This window comes from Propithecus coquereli, unplaced genomic scaffold, assembly GCF_000956105.1.
Source record: "Propithecus coquereli isolate 6110/MARCELLA unplaced genomic scaffold, Pcoq_1.0 Scaffold301, whole genome shotgun sequence".
Classification (NCBI taxonomy): domain Eukaryota; kingdom Metazoa; phylum Chordata; class Mammalia; order Primates; family Indriidae; genus Propithecus; species Propithecus coquereli.
Window position 1 is genome coordinate 1396277 of NW_012148631.1, and position 25194 is coordinate 1421470.

General features: G+C 47.9%; 1 protein-coding gene across 1 annotated transcript in view; it reads left to right on the forward strand.

Moving 5' to 3' along the window:
• Positions 1-25194, forward strand: part of DOCK2 (dedicator of cytokinesis 2) — a 397813-nt gene that overhangs the window by 327929 nt on the left and 44690 nt on the right. The window contains exons 31-34 of the mRNA XM_012649685.1: positions 104-204; positions 296-354; positions 10967-11115; positions 14559-14671. Of these exons, the coding sequence (XP_012505139.1) occupies positions 104-204; positions 296-354; positions 10967-11115; positions 14559-14671 (422 nt within the window). The remainder of the gene's footprint in view (positions 1-103; positions 205-295; positions 355-10966; positions 11116-14558; positions 14672-25194) is intronic.

The window sequence follows — 25194 nt, forward strand, 5'->3', positions numbered from 1 at the left end:
TCTCTATTCTGCTGTCTTCATAAATTATTCACATCACCCAGCACTTAATATGCCTTCCCACTTCAGGCCGTCTCTGTAACCGTCTCTGCTCTTTCACTCACAGCTGTGGAACAACTATTTTCATCTGGCGGTGGCTTTTATCACTCAGGATTCTCTGCAGCTGGAGCAGTTCTCGCATGCCAAGTACAACAAAATCCTGAATAAGTAGGTTGCATTTTTGGATTTCCAGAAGTGGGGTTGGGTTTATGAGATGCTCTGAGACGGTGCCTGAAGCAGAGGCTTTTGTTTGTCCTAGGTACGGGGACATGAGACGGCTCATTGGCTTCTCCATCCGCGATATGTGGTACAAGCTTGGTGAGTAGGCACGTGCATCCAGACAGACACACCTGCACCCACCGCGCTCCTCCGCAAAGACCATCTGTTAGAGGGCCACGGGGGTCTCAGCGGTGGGAGCTGGAAATAAAAGTTTGTCATTGTGCACACCCCTGGTCCTTAATACGTACCTGATTGTACTTAGAATGACGGAAGGGCTCACCCCGCCTCAAGCTCAACCTCTGCTTCTGCTCTACCCCTGAGGGCTCACAGAGTCAAACTGGCATTTACAAGAGGGAGCAGGACTGCTGTGGGGACTCACGTGCTCACACGTCACACGAAGGCTTGCTGCCGATTGGTGGGTCACCCTGCGTCCTGCATGTGATGTGGTCCACAAAGCGTCCTCCAACCTCGTGGGGGAGAGTTGGTTCTCTGAAAGATGCGAGGGTCTTTTGAGCTAAAAGGAGACCTGATAAAGCTGTCCCTGCCTCAGTGAGCTAAAGGAATCTTGTATGATTACCTGAGTGATACCCAGTGAGGGAGGGACGGGACCAGGGTGACGTTTATTGAGAGTCTGAGTCAGGCCTGTGCTAAGGAGATCTTATTTAATCTTCACATCACTTTCTGCAAGACAGAAAAATTTCCCCTCCTTTTATGTATCAGGAAACTCAAGAGAGGGAAGCAGCTTGCTTGAGGTCAAACAGCTGGAAGTCTCAGAGCACGGTTTTGATCCATGAGGACAAGGACCATAAACCTTGCCCACAGGCCGGATCTTCCTCCATAAATACATGCTGAAAGGATGAGTGGCTGGATGGCTGGATGGCCAGTAATGAATATTTTATTTTTGTGCTCCCTCCTTGACTTTCTGATGTTGAATTGCTGTCCCCAGGGCTTGGCACAGTTGACCCTCCTCAGCAGAGGCACTTACAGGGACTGACTGGGCCCATCTCTCGGATTTAACCTTCCTTGCCTCCCAGACTGTGCTTCTTGCTTCCCCAGACCCCTTCGTGTCTACCAGTCCAATCAGCTTTTCCAGACAGCAGCGGCTTGCCCTTTGCAGCAAGTTCCATCCACTGTGGGGGGAGCATAGCACAGTGGGCAGACTGCCAGTGTGGGTTCTGTGAGTGCTGGTGGCGTCAGACTCCACCTAGAGTGCATGCTGGATAACAGAAAGGTTGTGGGTTGGCTCACAACGTCCAAGGCAGAGCGGAGAACCCAGGCCCAGAACAGACTGCCGCATCTCTGCCTTGGGCCTTGCCCTGACGTTTACACACTATGAAGCCTAAAGCAAGGGGACCTGGCATCGCTGGGCCATAGTTGGGGAAATAGCACCTTCTCATGGTGCTTATGAGGGTCATAGGAGCAAAAGTGGGGGAGTGCAGCCATGGAGGCCACTGCACCCATACTGGAGTTTTTATTATTAGTCTCACCTTGCCCACGAGGATGGAACCTAATTTTCCTGCTCTGGCTCCTTAATCATCAAAGCTGGGCCCGTATCACTAGGGACTGAAGAGCCGGGCTCAGGCAAGTGATGTAAAAGAGCAAAGTCTGGAGTGTGTTAAACCCAAAGAAATTCTGTAAAGCAGGTACAACATTTGGGGTTGGGTGATTCTTTGCGGTAGGGACTGCCCTGTGCATTGCAGGGTATTGAGCTGTCTCCCTGGCCTCCGCCCTCTAAGATGCCAGTAGCACCCTCCCTGGTCGTGATGACCAAAAAAGTCTCCAGACATTGCTAAATGTTCCCTGGGCAGAGGGGTACCACCTCTGCCCTGTTTTTTCTAGAAAAGCGTGTCTTTCTCAGGCTACCTTCAGTTTGTCCACTTGTGTAAGGACTAGGATGTAAGAAATACTTTGTTTCATCTACCCTTGCTTTGTGATGGAGAAACGCAAGCACAGGCCTATGTGGTAGCCAGCACCCAGCCTCGGGGTCAGGCAGACAGGAAGGAGTAGATGCCTGGAGCAGAGTGAAGAGGAGACACAGCTGCTGTTCCTCTCCAGCTGATTGCTGTCCTCCTAAAACATGAGCCCATGTTGTCACACCTTGCGGTTTTTCAAAAGAAGCCAGGAAACTGGGTTTTTCAATGCATATTCCAGTTTATGAATATAATCATAACCAATTGAAAGTTGTCAAAATGTTGAACGTGACCAAGGAAGGGATGGAGCCCAGATTCAGTTCTCCTCTGAGTCTGCGTTCTCGCTCTACAGTAGCAGAGACGGATAAGCCGCAGTGGGCTTCCTTCCCAGCTCCACACCCAGGCATTGCCAGAGCTGGAAAACAGGGACCTGCACTTTGTCACAGTGCTTCCACACAGCCTGCTCTTTTCTGAATGTCCTTTGTTGCCATTGTTTTGCACACAGAAGATTTTACTTAGATATAGATTATGTTTTGGGAGGCGTTCCTGCACTGCCAATTATGCTGATGAATGAAAAGATGTTACCAAATATTCCACCTGCTTAGAATTACAGAATATCAGAGCTGGAAGGGCCCTTTAGAGATCATATTGTCCAGCATTTTTCAGACATTTATTTTCAGCTGAGGACCAATAAAAAAAAAATCTCATGCATGATAAGTAAATTGGATGAAAGCAGAGCTATTCTAATTGAAGTGAGGTGGGGGAGCTCACAGCTTATTATGCTGGGCTGCTCTTAAGCGCCCCATGTAGACCCCTGAGGGTTTTGGGGGGAAGTGCTGAAGCACTCTGAGAATAGTTGGAAGCTACTGGTCTGGTCCAACCCACCATTCTACCAGTGAAGGAACCGAGCCCCAGAGAGGAGAAGGAGTTTGTAGCAGATCATTTAGTGGGTTAGAGGCAGAAACCGGACAAGAGCCCTGGCCAGAGTGTTTGCTCTGACGCATCAGACTCCTTGCTGTTTACAAATACCTAGGATGAGTAAATGAAGTTAAAAGATATGTCTGTCAGGGTGTGGGGGTTGGTTGCAAGAAAGAGGCATTAGCTATGGCTGCCTTAATCAGAGAAGGTATGTGTTGGGAGGGCCAGGAGGAACTGAAGAACCAGGCCATGGAAGGACGGGGTCCAGAGCCATTCTGGGATCCAGAGAAGATGGTGCAGCCTCTGGCATTGCCTTCAGGATGCTCCACCCCTTTGTCATCCTGCTAACGATCAAGTCTCCTAAGAACACCATTCTATTGGCCTTCCTTGGATGACCTCTAATGTTTCCACCAAACCTACATCCATTGTGGGAGGTAGAGTTTCCTAAGGCAAAATCCAGGAAGATAATATCACTGGAAGAAGGAGTTATGGACAGAGGTCAAACAAACACCACAGATATCCACTCCAGACAGCAAGAAGCAAAGGATGCTTTGCAAAGATGGTCACCCCCTCACCTCTTGGCCTGGCTTCTGAGGAAGAGGAAAGCATATCCACCTGAAGTGGTTTCCATGGCTGCACCAGCCTTCCACTCACGGGTTCCATGGCTGCCTTCTCCTTGCCTGTCTTCCTCAGGGAAAAGAGAACAGAAAGCGGAAGCAGAAGAAATGGGCAGTTCCCCCATTGCCACCCCACCCTGTGCTCTATGGGATGCCGCCATTAGCTTGCTTTCTCCTAGCATGCTAATGACATTACCTGGATAATCCAAACCAAGACTAAACACTGTGTACATTAGGAACCAGTGTAGTGAGACCACTACATTGGCTAATGATAGATTTTAAAGTGCAATTCAGGGAACGTCCAAGGCAGAGTGAAACTTAGAAGCTATCTGTGGCAGACTCTGCTGATCACCCATGCAAAAGTCATTCCCCTCTTCTTCCTGCCTAAATGAATCCTGATTTTGTTTTGTTTCAGGATTGCAACTTGCTCAGTTAACAATGTCTTGTAGCATGTGATGGCCATGTGACCCAAGTCTGTCCCACTAGAATTAGCAGAAACATACTTATTGGGACTTCAGGAAAGTGCTTCTTTCCTGATTAAAAAATAAATAAATAAATAAAAACAAGAGGCAGGGAGAGGACAGATTTAATGAACAGAACACATTTTTTGCTCATATCCCTTCCCCCCTCTTCCTTCCTGGAAAAGGATGAGTTACCTGGAGGGGCAGTAGCCATTTTGGCACCATGAGGACAAATGTCACACGCTGAGGATGGAGGAGGAGCTGTGGACTGACCAGCTTTTGACTTCTTGTTAAGGAAGAAAATTAAAGCTTCAGTTTAACCATGATAAGTCGTATTTCTGTTACATCTCTAACTGATACATTATCTAATTCAGCCTGCTGATTTTATAGGTGTTGCCAAGTGAGGCTCAGAGAATCACAAGGACGTTCCCAAGTTCAGCAACAAATCGATAACTGAGTTGAGGCTAGAAGAGTCTCTTGACTCCAAGTTCAATGTTCTCACAAATTATTTTTTTTTGAAGAGTATGCAAATTATTTTCAAAGGGTTTAAGATAGCCAACTAACTCTGTTTTTCAAAGACTACCGATAATGAGTAAATCATAATGCATGCTAGTTTTTTAAATTTTGTTTTAATGCCAGAAGCAATCAGGGCATCATCATCATGATCATCAGTATCATCATCTTCTTCTTCTCATCAAGAACAACTTGAGCAACCCTGTGATTATAAGATAGCTAATTGCAAAGCTATAACTCAGGCTTGAAGATTCTTTAAAATTCTTCATAGGAAAGTCTAGACAAATGTGAGTGTGTGTGTGTGTGTGTGTGTGTGTGTTGTTTTGAGAGAGGAGGTGTGGGCAGGGAGGTCTTCATGGGTAGAAGGACAACATGTTGTTGAGGAGACAGCCACTAAAGGGTTAACATCATTTGTATTTTTGGATTCTGGGGCAATGCCAAATGTAATGTACTTTTCCCAGTAGTGTAGCATCATAACATTTGATTTCTGCTTGGCATGAAGCAATGCACATTTTGCTAAAATGACTTTGCACCTAACCCTCCCACGTTCACCTGGGTTAATGCCGGGCTGCTGTGTTAACAGCCGTCACGGGAGAGAAAGACTCAATCCAGTCGCTGGCATTTCAGCCGCACGTGTGGGCAGGTCGCTCTTGGCAGAGCTGCGGGAGCAATTGGGCCATTACTTGTTAAGCATCTACACAGTGCCCAGCTTGGAGCTAAGCTCTGGGGAATGTGGGAGGGTTGGATAAACATAAGGCATGGTCCATGCGCTACTGTCCCGTGGGGAAAAGTGGCAATAAGGGCATTTAAAGTGAATCGTGGCCTACAGTAGAGACTCGAGCATTCAGACAAAGGGGTATAAGTGAGGCCTATGAGGATGATTCCATCCGGGGACACAGCTTCTGAACTAGGCACCAGAGGTGGACCATTTCAGCACCGAAGGAAAGACAGGGAAAGGGCAGGGATTCCAGGAGAGCAACCAGCTAAACCAGCTCGGCTTCTTAGGGCTGGGGGAGAAGCTGCTGGGAACCAAGGGGAAAGGGTTGCCAGGCCGTCCGTCCATTCATTCGTTCAACAACCAGTACTGAGTGCTGTGGGTGCTCCCCAAAGAGGTCCACGTCCTAATCCCCAGGGCCTGCAGAACATGTGCCTAACCTGGCAAAGGAGGCTTTTCAGGTGTGATTAAGTCAAGGATCTTGCAGGTGGTGGGAGTATTTTGGACTGTGCAGGTGGACGCGATGCAATTACAATTACAATTGTCTACGTGACAAAGGGAAGCAGGGGAATCAGAGTCAGGGAGGTTTTGGGAATGCTGCATTGCTGCTTTGAAGCTGGAGGAAGGGGCCAGGAGCCAAGGAGTGCAGGGGGGCCTCCAGCAGCTAGAAAAGGCAAGGGAACAAATGTGTCCTCAGACCCTCCAGAAGGAACTCAGTCCTGCCCACACCTTGATTTCCAGACTTCTGTCCTCCAGAAATGTAAGATAACAAATTTGTGTTGTTTTCAGTCACTGAGTTTGTGGTGATTTATAACAGCAGCCACAGGAAACTAACACATGTACCCTCTAAATGCAAGTAGCTGGGGTTGAAACCACAAGCAGGGTAGAGGTATAGTCTCTGACCTCACAGACTGGTGGTCGTTGCACTAAACAGTTACACGCTAATTGCAGAGTTATTCCATTATGGCTGTGAAGGGGAAACAGCCAGCGAGCAGGAACGTGGGGCACTCAGAGAATCGAGGACGGACTCCTGCCTAGCAAGTGAGCCACGGACGGCCTTGATGTGGAAGCGCCCGGAGCCCCGAGCTCCCAGCAGTGCTGTCCTTTCGAGACAGAATGGGAGCCACCTGTCCAATTTTAAAAGCTCTAGTGTCTACTTTAAAATATTCTAAAGCAGCAGTGAAATTAATTTTAGTAACATATTTAACCCCAGTATTCCAAAGTATTATCATTCCAGAGTATTACCATTTGTAATCAATACAAAATGTTACTGAGGTTTTTCTTTTCTTTTTTCTTCTTTTTTGGAGCTCATTCTTTGAAATCTGGTGGAATTTTTCACACTTATGGCACATTTCATTTTGGACTGGCCATATTTCAAGTGCTCCAAAGACACACGTGGCAGTGTGAATAGTACTGAATAGCATGGCTCCAGAGGGCGAGAGAGGACGGACTTGCAGCAGGGGCTTGTGTGGCGTGGGGTTCCGAGTGGGGGCGGGGTGCAGCAGAGGGAGAGAAGAGCCGGCAGGCAGAGGAGGGCACGTGTCAGTGCCCAGGCAGGAGGAGCAGGGTGCACCAGGTGGATGGAGGACGGGCAGGTGAGAGGCGTGACGTGGGTGTGGAGAGGGAGTATGGCACCACACGGGCTTGCAGAGCTTGACCCCAAGAGCAACGGATGCCTTCGGGAAAAGCTGTGAATCAACATGGTCAGATTGGGCCTTTTCACGCATCTTTGAGGACAGATTATGAATTATTTCAATGGGATAGAGAAGAGTGTGGAGGGTCCTGAATATCAGCTGTGGCAGAGAATATAAATCCATCCTGACCCTTTCCCCAGTTGGGCTGTTTGCTCTAAAAACGAACAAATAAAATGACCAGCCTGAACATTTCCGTGGAAGCCTCCAGGGACCTCCACAGGGTTGGACTTTGTCTCTTCATATTGTTTTATGCAGAGCCCAGCATATGGCTGAACCCAAAGTACTCACCGCCACCAGCATCATCATAATCAGCATCGACACTTCCAGAGCTTTCCTTAACGTGCCAGACACTGTGCAGAGCCCTTTGTTTACATCAACTCTTCTAAGCTTCGCAACAGTTCTACAAGGAAGACATTATTCTTACCTCCATTTTACAGATGAGATCGTAGAGGCTCAGAGAAGGCAGATGAAAAGCACAGTGGCACCCAGCCTGGGGTGGCAGTGGCAGAACCTGACCTAGGTTGTCAGGTTCACAGACTTTACGGGGTCTGGAGGGAGGCTGGGGCCGGGCGTGTCCTGAATAGTGAGAAGAGAATTGATTGCCTATCTCAGAGCATGGCCAGGAGGAGCCTTTCAAGCCTAAGAGAGAGGAGCAGAGATCTGTTCTTTCTTCTTTTGAGCCGAATGAGTGATGTTATATTATCAGCCCAGCTTTATTTCAGAGTCCCTAGGAGGCTTGCCAGACTCTGAAATCCAAGGAGTTATAACTTGCCCTCATCCCTGTTCATTGCAGGGTCTATGCCAACCTTTAGAGACCCTCTGTCACAGTGCGCCTTCTGTCCCATGCCAGCCTCAGAAGGTCAGTGGCTTGCCCAACTTCATTCTCAGCCAGATTTGCAAAGGTCTGCCTTTTTTTCTTTCAAGGTCATCTTAGCGGCCTCAGACCCTTTGCCTTCCGTCCTACAGTCTACCCCAGAGAGGAGTGATGGATGAGGCCATTGTACAGATTAAAACCAAGGCCAGAGAACACAGGGACTCCTTTCCACCCACACACCTAAGCTCTTCTCCGCACTGGCATTACCACCAGAGCCTTTCCTAGAGCCTGTGTAATGCGGCGTTGGGATTTATTCTGTGGCTTATTGGCACTTTAAAAGCCTTTTCTACTTGATATCTGTTCCCAATGAGATTCAGCTTCAATTATACGAAAAAGACCCTCCTACTAATTCCCTTCCTTGCCTTTTTTTAAATACAGCAGCAGGTGTGTCTCTTGGATAAGGACTTTTTGTTTTCCAAACAAGTTTGCGTTCAGTTAGCCACAGGTATGATCAGTGCATGTGTATACATCTATGTATATAAAAATATGCAACATACACACGCATTTGGATTAATTGAACACAAAATCCAATGTGCTGACATTCCATTTTTTATGTAAATGAATAAGATTTCTTTAGGGAGCACTGTAAGGGCCATTGAGATCACACTGTATTTAGAGATCAACATCTCTCTTTCCTCTTTCCTATTCTGCCAAATATCTCCTCAAGCGACTGCCAAGAATGCAGGTCAAAAGTATGTAAGAAATCCCGGGTCTACAGCATGTCTGCCCGCTATTTTAAGCCATCATAAATATACCCTTATCATGCCCAGTGCCCTCCAGTATTCTAAAGGCCTTTGTTGCATAAGCAATTTCTCCATTCCATGGTAGCTTATCTGACAGTTTCCCATTTACTTTCTACCTATTTTTGCATTCGACTTTGAATTTTAAAACCCCACTGGTTTTGAAAAAGACTTAAAGGATCTTGAAGGATGAAATCAGAAACCTAGATTGGCAATTACTATAAACCTGCCAGAAAGTAAGTTGTTGTTGTTGTTTTCTATTTGGGCCAAAGTGAAGACTCGAGGCTTAAGTGTAATACTCACGGATTGTATAATGAAACTGATTCCCTGGAAAAGTATCTTTATATTTCACTGTACTCGCTGCCTGACTTCACCGTTTCATTCTCCCTAACTGAAGATATTCCTAGGATGATGCCTTTTTTATCTGAATTCTGGGGAAATACTCCCAACATTAAGCCTCATTTAGGCTGAATGGAAATTCATTTTCTTGCTGCCGTCCCTCTCGGCTCCTTTTCTCAGCATTAATCGAAAGCAACTGTGCCAGGTCACGCGCCACGCCACCTGAGTTTCTGCACCCCCAGGAGCTCTCTGCTGCAGGCGAGGACCACAGATTTTTATCCTGACAATGGAGAAAACCAGGGTGGGCTTCCTGGGCTCTGAAACTCAGGAAGAGAAAGAGGCAGCAGCTGATGAAATACACAGAGTGTCATCTCCAGTGATGAGGCTGCTTGAACTTGCCTTCCACGCCTCCCCGGAGATCTCTGCAATTCCCAAGTGTCCCTCTTTATTCCCTGGCTGCCACTTCTGATAGATGCAGTCTGAGGAGTTTGTTCAGTTCTACTCAACAAGTCTTCCCTCTGCGGTTCATTGTGACCAAACGTCGCAACAGTAATAACTAACACCACAGAAAGTATGCCGAGCATTGTCCTGGGTGCTCAATAAGTGATAATTCATTTACCCTTCACAACAACCCTATGAGATAAATGCTGTTGTTATCCCATGTTACAGATGAGCACACTGAGGGGTAAGACAACTTGCTCACCATGACACAGCTAGTTGATGGTGGAGTCCGTCTATAAATTCAGGCAGACTAGCTTCAGATTCAGTGCCCTTAATCACTGGGCAACGCTGACTCCGCCACTTGTCACTGATTCTGCCATGCTCTGTGCTAAGTACATACAGATACATTTTCACATGAGCTTCTCAACGGCTGGGTATTGCTATTGCACTTTTATGAGACACATATCCAAGTGAGTGTAGGAGCTAGACAAATGTTATTTCCTCATTTGACAGATACTTACAGAGCATCTAATATGTTCTGTGCTCAGTGGTACAGATACAATGGTGAGAGCAGACATGGTCTCTACTCTCATGAAGCTCTCGATGGGGGAGATGGATATTAATCAAATGATTCCACAGATAAAGACATCATTTCAAAATTGGGTAAGAAGGCAGAGCATTAGGAGCCAGTACAGGGAATCTGATCTAGCTGGGGGTGAGGTGGGGATGTGCAGGGGGCTTTTCTCCCAGAGGAGAGAGTGTCTGAGCTAAGATGGGACCCATCGAAGGGAAGGGTGTGGATTGGGGAACAGGCATGGAAAAGTATTCCCAACAAAGGACCAGTGTGTGCACAAGCCTTGTGGTGGAGGAAGCAAGTGGAATTGTGGCACGTGAGCTAGGCCAGTGAGGCTAGGATGCCAGGGGCCAGGGGAGAGGGGTGCAAGGGAACACTTTGAAATGAGACAGAATAGACAAGAAATTGTGGTTCATCTGGTCGTCAAGCGATGTTTTAAATCTCACTGTTCCACTGACCATACTGGTGGTTCTTAGTAGCAAATGTTGCTTTCCTCATTTCATGAAACAGTTGGTAGAAGCACATTTTTCCAATCTCAGAAACGCAGTTTGTGTTGCAGACAGACATAATTTGAAATGTCCCTGTGCTTTACCGTCGCTAACATATTCAATCATGGCCCTATTTGCAGAGCAGATAATGTGGGTGAAAACCCTTGTAAACAGTGCAGCGCTTTACACATGCCTGCATTATTATCCTTAATAATGGGGCTCATTTGGCATGCTGCATGTGCCTCTTACAGGAGTTAATATATGTAAAGTGTTCAAAACGGTGCCTGGCTCGTGGTAAACAACGACATAAGTGTTAACTGTGGTGTTTACTGTTATGCCTCTCTTTTCTCTCTCCCCAGGCTTGGTCTGGGGAGGATCTGTGCTTCACGAAATTGTTTTATGTGTCCATGTCTCTCTTCTCTTTCAGGCCAGAACAAAATCTGCTTCATCCCAGGCATGGTGGGACCTATATTAGAGATGACACTTATCCCTGAGGCTGAGCTCCGGAAAGCCACCATACCAATCTTCTTCGACATGATGCTGTGTGAATATCAAAGAAGTGGGGATTTCAAAAAGGTAAAAAATGAGGCCAGAATCTCACGCCAGCATCCCTAATCCCCAGCCCATTTCCCCGTAATGATATCCTCGTTCCATCTGCCTGGGTGTCGTTCACAGGCTCGGCGGTGGGATAGGGGCAATTTTTCATGTGCCTGGAATGAGCTGGCAGGTCGGATTTGGTCAGTGTTTTATCACACTGTTCTGTCCGAGACCAAGATGAAAATGCGTTTTCTTCTGCGTATTTGCTTGGCCCCTTTCTCGAGAGTGTAAGAACCTTACTTCTCTGCCTAATGCTTCCCTAAAGGTGTGCTCCAAGGGCCCCTCCCACGCTCCCTACTCTCGCGCCCACTCCTAGTCCAGCATTTTCTGGGATGAACTGGAAGATCTACATTATCTAGAAAAAGCCAACAGCATACTTGGCCGTGCATCAGATTTGACAGCAAATGGCTGTCAAATGTCAGGGCGTGTTACTCAGAGGAGACCTGCCAATCTCTGGGGACTAGGAAGCTTCCCCCAGCACGGAGGGGGAAGAACCTCTGTAAGACACGGTCATTGGCTAAGTATTTGCGTTGAAAATCCAGTCAGCCTTAAAGAAGGAGGCCCATTTTCTGGGCCCAGTCACGCCAGGAGCTCTGGCAGGGGAAGAAGTGCCCATTTCCCCAAGAGGTGCCTGGCACTGCTCCGTAATCCCACCTGGTTTGGGAAGGTTGGTCTTTAAGTCTCATCGAGGCAGCCTGAGCAGTTCCCTCGGGTCTTGCACCCCAACCCCAGCCCTCCCTGTCCCGCCTCCCCACCTAGTTTTACCTCTAACCAGGTCCCTCACTCGGTGTTTCTGCCTCTCATTCCAGACTGTATCCCACCGCCAAATTGTTTTCCTTAAAACGAGTACTTAAAAGGTGGCAGGTTCCAAACTGCCTTTCCTTAAGATTCTTGGGGACATTACTCTTCCCTTACCCGTTAATTCTCTAATCCCCACCCGATAGAGCCCAACCCCCCTAGCAGCATTCGAGACCCCCCTGCTCTGGCCTTCTGAAGACCTTCTCAGCCATTGCGTCCGACTCTCCCCCACTCACCCCTCGCCACCATCCCCGCAGCTCATCTGAATGGTGCTGCCTCAGGGCAAGTCCTTCCTCACACGTTTTCTTTTTCTCCTGCTGCTTCTCTGCCTGGGCGTAACTGTGCCTGCCAATACCTACCAACTCCTACTGATCCTGCAAAGCCCATCCCAGATGCCATGTCGCTTAAGAGACCTTTGCTCCCTACTCCTATGTCATTTATCTGTCTAAGATATGACTATTACGCACTTCCGTACTTTATATCATTTCTGTGCATTTTTCTTCATCTTCCTCCTCCTTACCTAGTAACAAGGACGATGATGATGCTTACAGTGACTGGCTTTAACTGGATGTTCACTATGTATCAGGCACTGGGAAAACTGCTTTTCATACATGAGTCCATGCAGTCTTCTTCATTACAGTCTTATGAGGTAGTTAGCACTGTCATCCCCATTCTAAAGATGAAAAAAACGGAGACTCAGAGAGCTGAAATCGTTTGCCCGAAGCCACACATCAAGAAAGTGGCGGAACAGAGGCTGCAACTCGTAGGTCACCACGGTTCCCAAACCCACGCCGTGAACCCGGCATGATCCTGTCCCTGTATCTCACAGTAAACACTGGCTGAGTGAAAGAAACAGTGGCATCCACTAGAGCAGCACGTCCTCAGAAATTAGTGCCCCGTGGAGCATTAATCCAACAAGATGCTCCAGGGAAGAGGGATTTGAGGTTCAATACTTTAGGAATAAATGCCACTTTGAGGTTAAATACCACTACGTGGGTAACCCCTCTTGGAGATTCCCGGTGCACATTAACACGGTCAAGGCACTGAGACATTCCACCGCAAGTAGACTTGTTTAATTTCTCAAATTTATGTGTGCAAGAAACACCTATTGGATCCACCATCCTACCAGTCCCACTTGGGAAAAAGTTGTTCTGTGAGGAATAAGACACTGGTTTGCCGTGATGATACCACTACGAGAAGACGCTCTCCTCTCTCAGGGATTACGGCGTCTCTCTAGTCTCAGAAAGGCCAGTGACCAGCAGCCCCCTTTGCAAGGAGCCTGAAAAGAAATCAGGCTGAGGAGTTCAGATGGAGAAGGAGACCGTATCTGAGCAGTTGCGATGGGAGGACTGGCCGGAGACAGCCTGGATGGAGCGTTTGAAGGCAGTTTGGAATCTGCTGCCTTTTAAGCAGAGAGCAACGCCCATGCAGCCTGGGACCGTGAGACGAAGGCCACTGTACCTGCCCTCACATCCACTGCTGAGGCCAGCCTGGTGCCTTAGAAGAGTTCCTACAAACAGGTGTGCAAAAGAAACACCCAAGCACCTGGTGGTACGCAATGTCCTAAAAAGAAACAAGACCCGGTCGTTGCCTGGATGGCGACCTGACAAATGTGTTTGGCAGCCTCCTGTCTTCAGAGGCTTGACTCTAGTGTGAATTTCCTTCCCTAAAAGATTCCCATACCGCGGCTTTGCCGAGCGGTGCACCCAGCTGTTTTCCACGTTTGGGATCACTCCTTGGGCTGCTCACTCCAGCAGGCGTTCGTTCCAAGCATGTTCCTCAATCGTGTCTCCTCGCTGCTCCCTTATCGAAAGGGACAGGACAATCAGGCTGACTGATGGAGCAGAGCCCCGTGTGACACCCAGCTGATGTTCTTAGTAGGAGCTCAGCTGTGGGACAGCCATGCCCAGGAGTGACTTCTTGTTCAGAGTAAGCAGCCATGGGAGGTGTCCCCAGGAAAGGGAGGTGGCAAGGCCCTGCTGAGCTCCAAGCAGCCCTGATGGCCAGAACAAGGGTGAACCCCAGAACTGGAGTCTATTCAGGAGGGCTTTAACGCAAACTGGCTTCAGTGCATGATGACAAAATAACCAAATAAGAGAAGAACCAGGTGCCCAGAAGGTGACATAGTTCCCTTTCTGAAACTTGGGTTTCTTAAGGGAAATAGCAGAGTTGAGAGGAAAACTTAGCAGGAATTTTGCTCCCAGTTCGTACCAAGCCCTCTGACCTGATACCAATTTCTTGAAGTTCTCTCTCTCTCTCCCGCCTGTGCATGGGCTCTTCCTTTGCCTGAAGAGATCCTAGACACCCTTCAGCAGAGGCCTCACTATTTGGGAAAGCCTTTCCTGCCTCCTGGGGCAGTGGCTCCTCTGGGTGCAAGAGAGAAGGATTTGCTCAAGACGAACACACACAGGCCAGAACTGGGACAGGAAGGTGGTAGACTCTGAGCAGCTGCGGGGCGGGGGCTGGAGGGGAGAAGGCCCCAGGGCAATCTCTCTTTCTGCTCTGGGTGTCTTTTGCAACTTCAGTGCCACATGTCGCTGTCTCCTCCCCTCACCCAAATACCACAGAGAGCTGATGGGTGTGACTGATAACCTTTACCCTCTGAGTGCAGCCTTTCTCCCCAGACCATCTTGGGCATCTCTGTTCTCTGCCTAGGACTGGATGCCCTGTCCCTGGTGACACCACACGACTCCCGTGGTAGGGCTGTGGAAGGGCAGTTTCAGCAAGAGGGCCTTAGGTTGGCTACACTGTGGCTGGCTTGGGCCCCGTCAGAGTGAAAGGCATCTTGTCCTGCCTGTGTTGAGCTGTCATAGCACTTGTCCCACGTGGCACCATGACCTGCTCATAGGTCTGCCCCTCACACTAGGGCCAAAGCTGGCCTTCCAGTCCTGGGCTCCCAGCACCTCTGCAGTGCCTGAAATGCGTATGGTGGGCGCCATGTCAGTGTTTGTAGGATGAATGGAAGCATTCGGACCCCCATCCCCCCTCATTTCAGGGAAGCATCTCAGCACAGGGAGGAACATTGCAGGGAATGTTTTTATAATGTAGGGTCAGCGGGGTTGCTGACGAGAGCGTGAGTAACTCCCTGGGTAGACCAGCTGCCTTGCTGGCCAGCTCTTTATGGAAGCCCAAGGGAATGTGGGCTTTCTGGATAATGCTGGTGGGAAGGAGTAGCTGCCCTGGGACACGGAGACAGAGGAGGCTGATAAGCTGTGATGCGGACCGTAGAACGGGCCTGTGTGCCAGTCACCCCGAGGGTCTGAGCCCTCAGCAGGCAGGAGATCCCAGAGAAGAAGGAAGAGGTAATAGCATCTCACAGCAGCACCTAGAACAGCGCCTGGAACACTATAGGAGCTCAATAATTGCTTATTGAATGAATTAATGGATGGAGATATCAGGGTTGGCATAGTCCACTGAGACTGAGACTTGGCATGGAGTGAGCTGGTGATTCAAATGTTTTAGTAACATAATGCAGAAAAGATCAAATGGATTCAATAAATATATACTGAGCACCAACTGTGTTTTGGGGACTGTGCTCTGGAGTCAGATAGACCTGTTGTTTGTAAGTTGAATAAATTTTGGAAAGTTATTTACCCTCTCTCAACCTCAGTTTCTTCATCAGTAAAATGGGTATAGTAATACCACTACAGGTTCCCACCTCAAGATCTTTGAGGGGTTGAAGTGAAGCAATTAGAGACCAGATGACCCAAAGAAAATTAGGAAGCTGCCCTGACTCCCACGGATTTCCCTTCTTATCTTTTCCAGCTTCACCCCACGTCTGCCTCTGCCCATCCCAGAATAACTGGCATTTTGTTCACATGGGAGGTCAAAGGCTGGCCTATCGGTGGTGATTTCATCCTTCTTATCTCTCTGACATCCAGAGACGCCATCTCTGCCCTTCTCATGTCCGAGTCAATGCCATACACATGAAGAAGAGCAGTTGTTCTAAATGTCACACTTCCACATGGCTGGGCTCCTATCAGAAAACATCCTGGGTATACAGATGCCTGAAATAGTCCAGATACTCTCGAGCGCTCAGGAGAGGCAGCAGAAGCAAGGTGTGCAGCAAATACAAGGCCCACCCAGGAGGTCTGGGCTCCTGGAGTTAGCTTCTTTTTTCTTAGGGCTTCTTAAGCTGCGTATTGGGCCTCTGAAGAATCTGACTTCTGTGAAAGTAACCTACGGGCACTCCTTAACATATACCTGTCTCGAAGGCGTGGGGTAAGGAGCCAATGGCGTGGTGCAGTCACGTAGCTGCGAATGAAAATGGAATTCATTTGGAGGAGGCAGAGCTACATCCTCAGCTCTGCGTAGTGACAGTGTTGGGGGTTATGCCTGTCACAGCAATGTGGTGGGGGTGCATGTTGGGGAGCAGCTTCTTATGTTGGACCCTTGGGCCTACCCTCGCTCAAGTTCATGCATCCTTTGAAACTCAAAACGAAGGTCCTGCTTTGTGTGTGTGTCCTCATTTGTAAAAAGGGGGAGGATGATACCCATCTCCCTTGGCTGTTTTAAAGATTAAATGAGATTATGACGTCTATGATGATGACAGCACAACAATGACAATAACATCATGATCATCGTTAACAATTATGGAGCGCTTACCATGTGCCACGTACCATGCTTGACCTTTCACATGTGTTTTCTCATGAACTTCGCACAGCACCACTAGGAAGGAGCTGCTGTTTAAAATCTCCATTTAATAGATGAGCAAACTGAGCCTCAGAAAGGTTCACTAACTTGCCCAGGATCATATGGCTGGGGAAAAAATAATCAAAGCAAGACTAAAACCAAGTCTTTTCAATGCCAAAGCCTGTGGTCATAGCCACTCCTGAGCACAGCACCCATCCTGGGTTGTGCCTGGCTGAGACCTTGACCCACCAGCCCATCCCGGAGGGCTCAGGAATGGCATGGTGTCATTCGGCTCTGCACGTTCCCTGGCATCCTGTAATTTCCCCACTGGAAGGCTCTTTTGTGACCCTGAGACAAGTGCTTATTTACTTCTCTGTTCCAAAGAAAAGTTCATCTCACCAGGAGGAATCATGCCAGCATTTCCCAGTGAACCACTCAGACAAGAAAAAATGCTGGTTTTCTCCCCCAGAGCTACTTTCCAGTAACATTCAGCAGTAATAACAGTAACATTAGCAGTGATAACAAGTCGAGCTAGCACAGTGCACACTTGATCTTATGCATGTCACTAGTGCTTAGCATAGAAAATCTCTGCTTCTCCTGACGACTCCATGCTGCAGGTAGGGCTGCTACGCCCATTGTACTGAGAAGGGGTTGACAAATGCTGACCCGCAGGCCAAATCCATCCTGCCACCTGCTTGTGTAAATAAAGTTTTATTGGAACACAACCATGCCAATTTGTTTATGTGTTGTCTGTGGCTGTTTTTGTGCTACAACAGCAGTCGAGTAGTTGGGACAGAGACCATCTGGCCTGCAAAGCCTGAATTATTTACTATCTGGCCCTTTACAGACAATGTTTGCTGGCCCTTGATATAAATCATGAAACTGAGGGTTGGAAAGACCTACTAGCTTTCCCAAGACGGAGGAGAGAAAAGAGGAGGGATCTAAAGCCAGACAGCCAAGTAGAGGAGCCTATTTGTGTAGTCTCTTGGCTGTATTTCTTCCTGCCCTTGCCTTGGCACGGAAGACATCTCTAAGCATGATAGCCCCTGACACTGGGTAATCCTGAACACAAACAAAATGCTTGGCAGGATGTGCCACGTACAGGGCATGATTCATTTGCAGATTGGCAGCCCAGACCCTCGTCAGACTAGCCCTCATCTTGGTGTCCTTCCTTCCTCCCTCCCCCTCCTGTCTCTCTCTCTGTCTCTTTCTTTCTTTTCTTACCCCTGGGTACCTCTTAGACAGTCGACATATTTTCTTAAAGGGCCATCCTGTGTCTCTTCTACATGAATGTCATGCAGAATGGTTTGCACTGTTTTAATATCATACCCTGAAGAGTCCATCCAAATCATGCAGTCCACCCCTCCCCCATTTTATCATTAGAAAAGGAACTGGCACCTGGAGAGGGAAAGGTCCTTGGCGAAGGTCACCAAGACCAAGGGATGCCTTGGGGACTCCAGGCTCCTAACCGAGCCCCTTTACACTCTTCACAATACTCCATGAGGCCTGGAGGTCAAAGGTCACCTTTGAATGTGACAATGCATGAAAAGCAGCCAGCCCTCACTTGGCACAACCTTCAGTACGTGTCAGCTGTTATTACAGATGAAGAAGCGGAGGCTCGGAGAGTTTAAGGGACCTGTCTAAAGTCTCAGATGAACGGCAGAGACTTCTTGGCAGGCTCTTTCCAGTGCATAAAGCATCGAGCCCAGCTGAGCTGGAATCTTTAGGTGATGAAAAAGGCAGGGACCAGATTCACTTTCCCTCTGGCTCACACATCACTCATGACACCATTAGTCCCTTGCTTTTGTGCTTGAAGGATCAGAGGAAGGGACCTTGTGCTGATTCAGCACAAATGTGAAAGAATTTTCTGCAACAATTGGGGAAGACTTATTGAGGGAGACATGTCAGGCCTGGAAAGATGGCAGGACTGTGACAAATGTGAAAAGGAAGGCACTCCAGGTGGGGGAGATGGTGACAAGGAAGGGAGAGAGGGAGGGAGGGAGGGAGGAAGGAAAGAAGGGAAGGAAGGAAGAAAAGGAAGGGAAGGAAGGGAAGGGAGGAAGGAAGGGAGGGAGGAAGGGAGGGAGGAAGAAAGAAAGAAAATATGTTGAATAAGCCATGAACCCCACTGGGTGAAATGCTGCTTCACACTGAAAGTAGGGAGACCGAGCATTCTCTGGCTTCAGTGCAACAAGATTGGGTAGAACTGTAGGTGGATTCCTGCTTTCTGGCCACTTACCTGCTCTGATCTCTGACTGTATAGTTATCACCAGCCTTGACTATCTGAGACCTGACATTGGCTCCCTGTCTTATGTGTATTTTTCAGCTTTTTTTTTTTTTTTTGGTTATGGGTAACAAAAACTCCAATTCTCTCTCTCTCTCTCTCTCTCACACACACACACACACACACACACACACACACACACTCCATTCATATAATTGGGAAAGCTTCAGGTATGGCCGAATCCAGGGGCTCAAAAATAGCATCAGTCTCAGTCTGTCTCTATCTCCTCTTCTCTGCTTGCCTCCATATTGGTGTGATTCTCAGGCAGCCTCTCTAATTGTGGTCAGCAGCAGCCTCACACTTGCAACCTTCTGTCTTCAAGTTAAGCAGAAAGATTCATTTTGCTGGGGGTTCCAACAAAGCCTCAAGTTAGAGTCTCGCTGGCTTGGCCTGGGCCTTTATTAGTCCTGGGGTCTGGGTGATGTCATGTACTGATTGGGAGCTAGGCCTGTGTCAGATCTCCACAGCTGGAGCTAGGGCAGTGTACTCAGCCCACATGAGCCCCAACGACTGCGATTAGGTCTGGTTTCATCACCAAAGTGTGGAGAAAGGAATGCTGGGCAGGCAGAAAAATAGCTGTCCATGACAACATGCCATTCCCTGCACACCCTGTGTCCTCTGCTTGGAATGTCCTTTCCCTTTTCATCTTCTTGCAAAATTTCTACTTAAGCTTTGAGAACAAGCTCAAATAACACGGGCTGTGAGAAGCCTTCCCTGACTCTGCGAGTTCTCTCTCTCTCTCTTTCTCTCTCTCTCTCTCTCTCTCTCTCTCTGTCTCTCTCTCTCTCTCTCTCTGCTCCAGCACGTGTCATCGCTGTTCCTCTCCACTCTCTGGGCACTCCTGAAAGGCAGACATAGTGTTCTGTTCCATTTTGCATTCCCAGATCCCAGCACTAAACCTGGGAGATAGTAGGTGCTCCCTAAAGCTTTGGTTGAAATAATGAATGAACAAAGGTAAAAATCAACCCTCCAAAGGCAATGCCCAACTTCAACCGCCCCCTCAAGTTGAAAAACAAAACAACCCCAAACCGGAACAACAAGGGGAAAGGGGCCCCCGGGAACAACAAGAAAAGCAACCGCCGGAAGCAAAGGGAAGGCAAGCCCCGGGGGGAGAAAAACCCAAGGAGGGCCGGCCCAAGAAGGGGGGGCCCAGAACTCTGGGGCGTTCCAGGTGTCTCTGGCCTGGCCCAAAGATCGATCTAGGGGCTCGTGAGTATTGAAGAAACTCCATTTTTGGAAGAAACCTCACATTTCTCTCTCTGGAGTAGCTATTTCTTTGGTATTAATGGAATGGGCCAGATAAAAAGAATCTTCATGTGTTAGGGAAAGGAAATAATCCACCAAACGTCCACTTTCGTTATGTCTTAACTGTGGAATAACGGTTGCTGTTTTTCCCTTTTTTTTCTTTTTAAATTTTTGACAGTTATTGGTCATGACCCACGTTTATTGAGCACACACAATAACAGCACAACACCGTGTAAAGCGCTCTCTGTGGATGCCTCCATTAGTCACACTCACTCTCTCTGATGCCCATTCCTCAGGGGTGGGCCCGGAGGCTCAGGGAAATACACACAGCGTCGGAGGAAACTACAACAAGCCAGCGGAGTGGCCAAGGTGGGACCCGAACCTGTCTCTGCCTGACTCCGGCACCCAGGCCGGGGACAGGTGGTGGACAGTGGACAGTGCTCAAGACCACTGGGCTCGGAATCAGGACCTCGTTTTGTTTTAACAGCATTATTGAGCTATAATTCACATACCGTACAATTTACCCAAAGTATACCATTCATTGACTGTTAGTGTATTCACAGAGCTGTGCAGCCATCACCACAATCAATTCTGGGACATTTTTATTACCCCCAAAAAGAAACCCTATACCCTTTCCTCCCACTGCACACACACACACACACACACACACACACACACACACACACACACACAAAACCCCATCTCCCCTGGCCTGGGCCACCAGGACTCTGCTTTCTGTCTCTGTGGTCTTGCCTGTTCTGGACATTTCATATAAATGGAATCATGTAATATATGCCCCTTTGTTACTAACTTCTTTCAGGTAGTATAATGTTTTCGAGAGTCATCCATGTAACATGTATTAGCACTTAATTTCTTTTTACTGTCAAATAATATCCCACTGTATGGATGTATCCCATTTTGTTTATTCATTCATCAGTTGGTGGATATTTAGGGTGCTTCCACTTTTTGCCTATTAGGATTGATTCCACCATAATTATGCACATATACATTTTTGTGTGACACGTGCTTACTGTTCTCTTGGATGTATACCAAACAGTGGCATTGCTGGGTCATATGGTCCCTCTATATCTAACCTTTTAAGAACCCCCCAGACTGTCTTCCACAGTGGCCGTACTGTGTGCATTCCCACTGGCAATGTATGAGGGTTCTAATTTCTCCACATCCTTGTTAACACTTGTTAATCTCTGTCTTGTTGATTATAGCCACCTCAGTGGGTGTGAAATGATATCTCATTGTGGTTTTGAATCTCATTTCCGTGCTGGCTAATGACGTTGAGCCGTGTTCCATGTGCGTATTGGCCGTTTGTGTATCTTTGGAGAAAGACATTGGGTTTTGATCCTGGCTCCACCACTTAGCAAATGCACGACTTTGGGCAATAGCATAACGTCTCTGGCCTCAGTATCCCCATTTCTAAAATGGGGCTAATAAGCTCCTGTGGTTATTCTGAAGACTGAATGATTGTAGAGCATCTGGCACATAGCAGGTAAATGCTTAATAGATTCACTTGAGTCCCTCGGCCTGACTCCCTGTCTCTGTCCTTGGCAGCCTGGTAACTGCCCAGCGAGCCCTTCTCCCAAGGCATGAGGATGTGGCCAGACATCCCAAATTCACCCGCAACCGTGTATTCTCTGATCCTATGATTCTCTGATAGAACTCTGGTTTTGGAATCCTTCCTCAGTCCTGTTTGAATATTTTTAACTTTAATAACAAAAGCAACCTAAGGCCTTGCTCCGACCCCCTTGCTGACCCTCTCACCCTATCCAGCCAGTTGGAGGTGGCAAGAGCCCCAGACTGCGCCATCTCAGCTGGCCCCTGGCCCTCACTCAGCACCCAGAATGCAAATGCTGTTCGGCTGGGAGCAGAAACCCATCGTCTGCCCCTCACGTAGTTATCCAGACTGATTGTCCAAGGGAAAAAAACATGACATTTGGCTGAGTCATTGTTTACCTTAAAGTTCTAAACAGGAAAATCTAAATATTGACCAGAAGTGAAACCAAGTATGGTGCTGGCAATTGCCGTTTTTTAAGCGGATGGGGCTCTGCGGCAGCCTTCAGACGATCAGCAGGATTTTCAAATCCTTCCTGAGTGATTATTTATACAGGGAGTCCTTAGAGGTTGAGGAAATGAAAGACAGCTCATTATTTTTCTCCTGCGATAGAGATGTGAATGGTTTTTGCACAAAACTAACCAAGCCCAACCCAGGATCCAAGGCCCCATCAGAACATCCAAGGGGCCCCAGGTTCATGCTTCTTCCTTTGAATTTTCCGAGCCCAGTTTTCTTATCTGAAAATTGAGGATAAAAAATGTTATCCAGCCCTTAGAGTGTTTATTGGGATTAAATAAAAAAAATCATGTTAAATGCTTAGCACAGTTTCTGATACCAAATAGGTAGTCCAGAAACATTAGCTTTTGTTAGTACTGGTTAAGTAGCCCTTATCTGAATGCTTGGGACCAGAAGTGTTTCGGATCTCACATTTTTTCAGATCTTGAAATATCTGCATTATACTTACCAGTTGAGCACCCATAACCCGAAAATCCAAAATCCAAGATGCTACAATGACCATTTCCTTTGAGCATCATGTCGGCTCTCAAAAAGGTTTGGATTTGAAACACTTTGGATTTCAGATTTTCAAATTAGGGATATTCATATTATTTTCCAAGTGGATAGCAATGTAGTTATTTGAAGCTGTGAGCCTACCCGTCTTTTCTCCTCCAGGCTAGTCATTGCAGTTCCTCCAGCCCTTCCTCCCAGCCCTTATGCAGGGCTTCCAGAGATACACAGGGCCCCCTCTGGGTGAATACAGTCCTGTGGGCACAGGGCTTGGTAATTGGATGGTACCTCTGTGAATAGAACAAAGCTTCCCTCCCGGTGGCAGCTGCAGCCTTGCATCAGGGAACAAGGCTTAGGGTGTAGAATGGTGATGAATTTCAGTCCTCATGTGCCCTTGCGCAGTGCACAAGCTGTACGACCTTATACAGCGCTCCAGTTCTCCCTGCCCTGAGCCCTCCTCGGAGCCCACTCTCATAGATTCACATATGTCTTAAAACGTGAGTCTCAGGTAGCATGGAGTAATGAGGCACACCCCTGCCCTCCTGTATTCCATGCCTAGGAATATTTCTAGAAGTGGTGAAGGAATTGGAAGGCTGAAGGAGACAGAACCTGTGTTCTGGGGCCCAAACCAGTTCAGTACCTGGAAGAGGACCTGTCATGTAAGAGATGTTCCGTACATAGTGTTAAAAGGAATAATGGAAGTTTAGCTCCACCAGCACTGACAGAGGCTGAGGGCTGGGATCCGCCCTCTGAAGCCTGCCGGTGCTGAATGCACGTGATTCCAGGGAGGCGTGAGCTGCCTCTAGTCCTCCCAAGGCAGGAGCAGAAGCACAGAGTGGCAAGTATCTGCCGCCCTCCTTCCATGGAGTCAGGCGTTGCCTTCCTCTTCTCATGATTCTCACAGCTCTTCTTCATTGTCACTTACACTCCATTGTGGGATTCAAAGGAGAGGAATAGTTGTGTGACCTTGGCCCGACCAGCATTAGAACCCACCCCATGGTTCTCATCTATAAATTGGGGGTTGTGATAATGCCTACTTTAAGAAGTTCTGGTGAATATTAAACAAGATGATCAATTAAACAGGCTTAGCAAAGGGTCTGGAACACAGGAAGTACTCAATGAATAGTAGTATCATTATATATTATGGCTAATTTTTATCTCTCTGTCTGTTTTCCCAGCTGGACAGTGATCTCCTGAGGGTCAGTGTGTTAACAATTTCTGAATTCCTCGTTTCCAGAACAGCACATGTTGAGTGGATCAATGGATGGTGGATGGATGGGTGATTCTAACCAACCTTCCCATTCATCTCACCATTGCTAGATGGCATGAGTAGCTTTCTTGCCTCATGTCTAAAGAATAGAGAAAGTAAGAAAGCCAAGACCTTATTCTTCTAAACCCTAGTGTGGTCCATGGACCAGCAGCACTGGCATCACCTGGGAGCTTGTTAGCAAGGCAGAATCTCAGGCCCCAGCCCAGACGTGACGAATCAGAACCTATTAACACAATGCCTGGGTGATTCCCATGCACGTGGAAGTTTGCAGAGCACTGGATAAAACCAGTGGTTCTTAATGTTGCCTACGTATGGGAATCTCCTAGAGAATGTAAACAATAAAGGACTGCTGCCTGGGTCCCACCCTCCAAAATTCCAAAGTTACTGACTTAGGGTGGGCATTTGGTTTTGTAAAAGCTTCCTTGGCAAGTCTAACATGTGGCCAGGGCTGAAAATCACTGGTCTGCCCAACCTCAGGCCCTGGGATGTCTTTTGCCCTGGGAGCCTCTGAGAAATGACACCCCACACTCTGGGAAGAAGTTTTATTGCATTGTCATTATGGTGGGACGCAGGGCTGGAAGTGAGTGTCCCAGAAGGAGGCAGGCACAGCTGCGACGGAGCCAGACAGGTCTAAATCACAGGGCCACTTTCATCTCTCCTTGAGAGCCAGGGAACAGGTGGTTCTCCCAGGGCAAAGATGGATTGGTCTCATCACAGCCACAGTTTGAGACGTCGCCTTCTTGCAGCCTGGCTTGGCGTCCGGGAGGAAATGACCCTACAAAGTCCTTGCTTTTCTCACCTTTTCCCTTCCAGGAGCTCTTGGGACTTACCTGTGGGTAATGCTTGTCTACTCGAGTTGCCTGAGTACACACCACAGTGTTTCTCTGTGAGAAAATATCTCCTTCAAATGGAACAATAATTGGCTTGATTCCCAAGGTCACCACTTAAACTTACTACCAGAGTGATACTGGGAGGGGCCTTTAACCTTTCTCAGCCTTGGCTTCCTCATCCATAAAATGGGGAGAATAATTTTTACTTATGAGGATTTCTTCAGTACAGTGTCCAGCAACAGAATAAGTAATTGATAAGAAGTAGTCATCGCTCAAAATTTTAACCCATCTGTCTCTCCCTTCGCAGCCTGTGGGCCACCTGACAGCAGGCAGGTTCCTTTCATATTGGTGTCTTTCTCCCCACTACATAATGCCTCGCATAGTGCCTAGCAACTAATAGATGCTTAAAGAATGTCGCTCTTTTTTG